This window comes from Notechis scutatus, chromosome 8 (genome assembly GCF_049901735.1).
Source record: "Notechis scutatus isolate UNSWTSFEM ecotype Mainland chromosome 8, rNotScu1.2, whole genome shotgun sequence".
NCBI classification, from domain to species: domain Eukaryota; kingdom Metazoa; phylum Chordata; class Lepidosauria; order Squamata; family Elapidae; genus Notechis; species Notechis scutatus.
Genome location: NC_142016.1, coordinates 17,210,763 through 17,217,521, shown reverse-complemented (window position 1 = coordinate 17,217,521; position 6,759 = coordinate 17,210,763). Strand labels below are relative to the sequence as shown.

Below are 6,759 nucleotides of genomic sequence, written 5' to 3'. Positions count from 1 at the left end.
TTACAACACAGATTTAAAGTTCTACCAAAGAACGCCCACTGGAGGCAAAAGATTTGCTTAATGGCCGTGGAGTTTACTAAACAACTATTGATTTGCTTAATGACCACTGCAAAAAAAGATTGCAAAACCACAGGATTTGCTTAATGGCCGTGGAGTTTACTAAACAACTATTGATTTGCTTAATGACCACTGCAAAAAAAGATTGCAAAACCACAGGATGGTGACCCACTTAATAACAGCATTTTACAATCATCATTCTCGCCTTAATTATGATCATAAGTTGAGGACTACCTATATTTGCCACTGCTACTACTGCCAAGACTAAAATAATTGCATTATATTAATTTTTCTTGCTGTTGTTTTGGTATCGGAGTCAAAGCTGACTCATAAAAGCTGCCTGGACAAGTTTCAGAAGTTTTCTTGGCAAGATTTCAGAAAGGGCTTGCTATAGATGAGAGAGAGGGACTAATAAATTTAAAAAATCAACTTTTTTGTTATCAGTTTTCATACCAGATCTTCATCCCTGCCCCAGTTGTGCAGAAACATTAAACAGCAACATAGATCAATCCTTTTTAGACAAGGCAGTGAATGATCATGCTTGATAAAACTTAGTTTGGATGATCATACTTTGGATCAATAGCCCCAAACCTAAAATCTTCCAGGTGAAATCAGAACACTAGTTCTTTTACAAGCCACAACTTTGTAACTTGATTTAACTCCAGAGCCATTGAGTGAGAAACTGCAGTCCGTGGAAAAACATTTATGATTAGTGTGCTCAGTTCTTGGAAAGGAGGAGCAGAGGGGCAAACAGAGAAGGGCTCGTCCACATCTCAGCTAGTTCAGCCGATTCATGGTTGTCTGAATGAAGTCAATGAGATCAAAGCAACAATTAAAGTCCCCAACCAGCAGCATCAAGCACACGACATCTGCCTCTAATACCTCTAAGTGCTATCCACAGAATAGCAAAATGAAAATAGCCACAAACACTATACATTAAATAAATAAAATGGCCCAAACCTCAGGAATTCATTAAATCAGGGATGTCCAACCTTGGCAACTTTAAGACTTGTGGACTTCAATTCCTAGATTTCCCCAGCCAACATAGCTGGCTGGGGAATTCTGGGAGTTGAAGTCCACGGATCTTAAAGTTGCCAAGGTAGGACACCCCATCCACTAAATCACAGAAGATTTCAATTTTTATGTGCAAGATCCTAGGCCAGAACGTAAAATAATATTGAGATTTTAGTGTTCTTATGCAAAATCATAGGAACTGCTTTGCTAAAATCTCAAGAACTCTGGTATTTCATTGATTCATTGAATTATTTTTAGTGCCTGCACCTAAAATACTACCAACAGCCTCTAATCCGCCCCAGAGAACTTCCACACAGAAAGCTTTATGCATAAAAGTCTATGATTGGGAGTAGGGTCCAAAATCAAGACGACTAGAAGCAGTTTTTAAAGTGCATTATTTTCTGAAATGCCTGCTTGAAATCTTCATTAAAGACAGTATATATAATGGGGTTAATCAAGGAGTTCAGATAACCCAACCAGGTGAAAACATCCATCAGGATATGAAGAGGCCAACAGGCTCCTTGGCAAATAGGGTTGACCAAAGACGCCACGAAGAATGGCAGCCAGCAAAAAATGAACGCACCCAGAATAATCCCCAGGGTCTTGGTAGCTTTCCTTTCTCGTGCAGCCAAAATCCGCTTTCTTTCCAGGATGGAATCGGCTACCTTGATCCTGACATGATTGATAACCACTGGGGAGCCCTGGGGATGGGAAGGTCCCTCGTGAAGGTTAGAGGTCACGGAGCAGAAAGAAGAACTCGCAGAGCCCGTGATGAGCTGGGCTGTGGTGAAACGCTTCCCGTAGAGAGAGGGTGGCTTCAAAATCCGGGACCGAGCAGTAACATAAATCCTGCCGTACAAGATGACAAGCAACATGGTTGGGATGTAAAAGGCGCCACAGGTAGAATAGATGGTGTAGGAGATCTGATCTGTGTTGACCGTGCAAGTGGGCAGCTCCTCGTGAGCCTTGGCTTGCCTCCAGAAAAGAGGAGGGATAGAGATGCAGATGGAGAGAACCCAAACGGTAGCTATCATGATGGCAGCCCGGCCAGCCGTCCGGCGTTTGGTATATTCGAGAGCATCCGTGATGGCCCAGTACCTGTCCAAGGCGATGATACACAGATGCAGGATGGAGGCTGTGCAGCAGGTGATGTCCGAGGACAACCAGATATCGCACATGACTTGGCCAAAGGTCCACAGGTGAGTGACCGTGTAGACAATGCTGATTGGCATGACCAGGATGGACACCAGGAGGTCTGTGGTAGCCAGGGAGCCAATGAGATAATTGGCAGGAGTGTGGAGTTTTCGGGTCAGGATAATTGTGATGATGACAAATGTGTTGAAGAGGATGGTGGCTAACGTGATCAGAACCAGAGCTGCAGCCAGTAAAATATTTAGGCCTAGCAACGTCCCTGCGTCCCTGTCCTCTATCACATCACTGGCATTGAGAAATTTGCCAGCCGCACTTGGGAAAATCAAGTCTGAAGACGAGTTGTATGGGTTCATTTTAGGCTGTGCTGAGTCTCCTTTGCTTTTAAAATCTTTGGGTCTCTCAGTTCAAACAGGCTTTCTGGATTAAAGCATCAAGGACCGGGGTGAGAAGAGGCTGCTGTTAAAACAAAAATCAAAATAACAACGAAAACATTAGGTGAGCCGGAAGAATGGCAGGCACTGTCAACTCTAAAGAAGATGCATTCACAAGTAAAAAGAAAAGGCAACAATGTTCAGCCAAGTTTATGGGTTTACAGTTATAAACACAGAGAAACCCGGTTAGTTTCAAAGCAAACTGGACCACTTGAGAATCTAAATGTATCAAGAAGTTAGCTGAGACCTTCTGGGTTATGGACTTGAATGGATTTAAATTTAAAATCTTTTTTTATACTTTCCTCATTACTTTTCTTCTTTTCTTTTTACTTTAAAAATGTTTTTATTCTGTATTTTTTTTTCAATAAAAATATTTTTTTAAAAATATGAGTAGCTATCTGAATATACAGGATGGAATTTTTCTAAAGAGGACAGTTTGGTTTTTACATTGTTAGAGATACAAAAGTATTCTGAAAAATAGCCTTGTCCTTAATTGTATTGTTGTAGGGGGTTTCTGTAATAGGTATTTTGAAGTCAGAATAAGATTCTATGCATTGTGCAAGCTATATCCAATTTTCTTGTGAAATCTTGATGGGTTAAGGAAAGTTATCAAAAAAATAAGATGAGAATAATATATTTACCTGTTCTTAGAGCTGCAGACAGACACTGGCTAAGTTAACTGGCTGGAATAAAACATAACAGATTAGATACATATTTCAAAGCGCCAGTAAAACAGCAAGAAAATGGCCAGTTTCTTGTATGAAACCCTTGCTTCTTCACTCAACTGTACCAGAGCAAAAAGGAGCAAAAATTAAATATCCCTCTGTGTCTGATAGTACAAATTCCAAGGACTGCATACAGGGTTCTACCAAAGAGCCCACATCCCCAAAGAAGGTGAAGCCTGGAATTTGGGCATAGGGGGAATAAAATGACCTGGGGCATCATTTTTGTGCTTTAAACCCGGTTACTTAAATAAAAATGCAAAAAGGGGAGATATAAATGTTTAGCTCCACCCATTCTGAAATCATTCACCCATTCTGACTATCACAAAACAGGATGCTACAGATAGGACTTCATATAATGTTTAAGGGGACTTCCAAAAAGTCAAGATAGCAAGTCATAACCATGGGACTGTAGTTCCACTTTGTTTTTACGGGTGTTATGCTGAATGGCATCCAGTGGAAGGCTTGCAACTTTGACTTCTTTGTCATAAAAACAAATTTATTGCAAAACATACAGTATTTTGTCATCTGATGCCATCTTTTAAACTGAGTAATTCCGTTCAAAAGTTCCAGCCTTAAGTATTTCTACGTTCTATAGACACATATAAGGAGAAAGAATGCGGTTTCTAATTTTCTGAAGGTTAAAGGCTACCCGTTAAATGGTGTTTCCCAGGCCTTGGCTAATCTTCAGAACATCCCACTGGTTTTCAGAGTCCAGTTAGGCATTCCCCAAGTTAGGCAATAGGATGAAGAAGCAAATTGAGTCAACCAAACTCAAATCCAAGAAGAAAAATCATAGTCTAGCTATTTCACCAACTGTGAAAATATGTTTCCATTTTGTTCACATTTAGCATAAGTGACCCAGGAATGTGTGGGAAGTCTACAAAGATCACATTTTTTAAACAAACAAACAAACGTTTAAAGAAATATTAAAAATAACAACAATAATATGCCCAGAATCCCTTCCCTCTAGTGCCAACTGGGAATTGTAGTTTACTATTAACAGGAAGGGTGGATTTTCTCAATCCTAAATAAAGCTTCTAAGTGTGGACCTTCTAAAGAATTTCTTAGCCAAACGATAAAAATATTCCCCCAGTCATTGGGTTCTGGATGCTAGCAACATTGTGGCATAGATGGGCGTGTCTAATGGTTTACTGAGCCACAATACAGTTTTGGTTGGGCTTTTATTGTTCTCTTAATTAAATGCTGTGTTTTTATTTTGTTTATCACCTGGGCTTCTTGGATAGATGGGCGGACAATACATTGAATTAATAAAAAAAAAAAAGGACAAATACATAACCTATTTTGTCTAAAAAGCCCCTGAGCCATCACTTTCCAGATCTGGTCACAATTATTTCCATCTGTAAATGTTGAGTCGCCTTCAATAGGGATCTGCTTTTGAATAGCCGCTAACCAACCTGGAATGGCTCAAAAGAGCGAAACAAGCTATTTAGGACTTAGAGAGAAAAACCACACAGACATACCAGGATTATAAACTCAGACTTCATCAGAAATAAATGAAGCCCCAGAGGAAAGCCACCATAAACTTTCTATGTTTTTGCCAAAAGAAAAAGAAAAGAAAAAAAAACCCTGCATGAATGTATTCAGCAGTCAAGACTTCATCGCTGTTGGAAAGCAGGTGCTTTTGAGCTGGCTTTTACTGCTCAATTATTTGCATTTTGTTTGTTTGTTTGACTTTTCACACCAGCTACTATCAGCCCTTTCAGATAAGCCGAGTCAAGAAACAGGCCCGGCAAGGATTCTAGGAATTCTCTTTATTGTAATGTTGGAAGAATTATCCTTCTGGGTTCAGTTCCAAGTGGGGGAAAAGACACTGGAAACATGGAGGCTGTTGGAATGATGGTTTAATGGTGGGCAGGAGGACCACATGGCTTGGAGCTCCAAAGTGAAAAGGATGATCACATGCTTCAAAATTTTGGGTGAAGGAAAAGAAGAAAGAAAAAGGGCAAGATGCTGAGAGTGCAATTGTTTTATACCCTCTGTTGGGCTTTGAATTGGAGCTTGTATTCTGATTGGTTGTCAGACTCCCATGGGGCCATGCAGGGGCGACTCTGTAGGCTGTCCTGAGTCCCAGGCTTGGTTGAGCCTTGCTGGATGATGATGTAATGAAAGGGCTTTGGGCAATTCCTATTATGGGTCTGCCTGAAGGAGGTAGATCTTTGTTATGTAGAATAAACTGGCCTAGGCCAGAGTAATGGTCCATTAGCAAAGGTGGGCGCACTGAGTTTCTGCCTCTCTGAGTTTCTACATCTCTTTTTAGGGGAAATATTCTGCCTTTTTAGTATTTCCTAGGATATCTCTTTTTTCTAGGAGAAGGGTGGGTGCTAACTTCCTACAGTAATAAAGTAGAGTAACAAAACTTTGGAAGTCTCTCTCTCTCTCTCCCACCCCCCTCTCTCTATCCCACCTGATTCTAAACAAAATCAAGGTGGCATTATTTTGAGTTGCTTCCTCACGCTCTCAGGGCTGTATAATCCTTTCTCCAACTGCCCCCTTTTCAGATCTCTCTGAATTTAACCATAAGGCCAGTTCTTTCTCATGCCCTATTCTGCAGAGAACAGAATATTTTATTGACCCGTACATATATAATCTCTTCCCATCTGAACCCCAAAATGTTATCTGTTTGGCGGAAAAATCAACATCAGGGGGCAGCCTTGCACTCCGTTTTCATTCAAGAGAAAGTCCAGCTTCAGTTACGCAAAGCATGCTAGACTTACTCAAAGCCACATAAAAGCCGTGTTCATCGATGGAAGCCCAAAATCAGGAGCAGTCTGATGGCACCTTTTCAAACCAGCAAAATTTTATTTGGAGGCACACATTTTTTGGCGAACGGAGGTTCTTGTCATCAGGTGCACAGAATGCTCCTGCCAACCTAGCAGTTCGAAAGCATGCAGATGTGAGCATATAAATAGGTAGCAGCTCTCTCCGTGACGTCATGCTGGCCACATGACCACGGAAAAGTCTTCGGACAGCACTGGCTCAATGGGCTTGAAACAGAAATGAGCACATCCTCCTACAGTCAGCAATGACTAGTGGAGTAAAATCCACAGGGATCCCTTTACCTTTGTTGGAAGTTAGCACCCACCCCTCTCCTAGAAAAATGAAATATTTTAGGATATATTAAAAAGGCAGAGTATCTCCCCTGAAAGAGAAGTAGAAACTCAGAGAGGCAGAAACTCAGCCCGCCCCCACCAAATATCTTTGTTAATGGGCCATTAAGGCTGGGGCCAGTCTATTCTACATAACAAAGATCTACCTCCTTCAGGCAGACTGTCATGCCCCTGGTGGAGACTGAATGAAAGGAGGCTCGGGAGGTTGTGGAGGAGGCTGGGGAAGGGCAGAGGCCAGCTGAGCAGTCAGAG

General features: G+C 41.3%; 1 protein-coding gene across 1 annotated transcript; it reads right to left on the bottom strand.

Annotated features, from left to right (window-relative positions):
* Positions 1–1,231: 1,231 nt before the first annotated feature.
* HTR1D (5-hydroxytryptamine receptor 1D) lies at positions 1,232–2,606 on the bottom strand. Its single transcript, XM_026679412.2, has one exon. The coding sequence runs from the start codon at positions 2,574–2,576 to the stop codon at positions 1,443–1,445; it is 1,134 nt and encodes a 377-aa protein (XP_026535197.2). The 5' UTR covers positions 2,577–2,606; the 3' UTR covers positions 1,232–1,442.
* Between the last annotated feature and the right edge of the window lie 4,153 nt (positions 2,607–6,759).

What these genes read in the sequence shown, in the direction of transcription:
- HTR1D (XM_026679412.2), bottom strand. Translation starts at nt 2,576, where the DNA reads ATGAACCCATACAACTCGTCTTCAGACTTGATTTTCCCAAGTGCGGCT.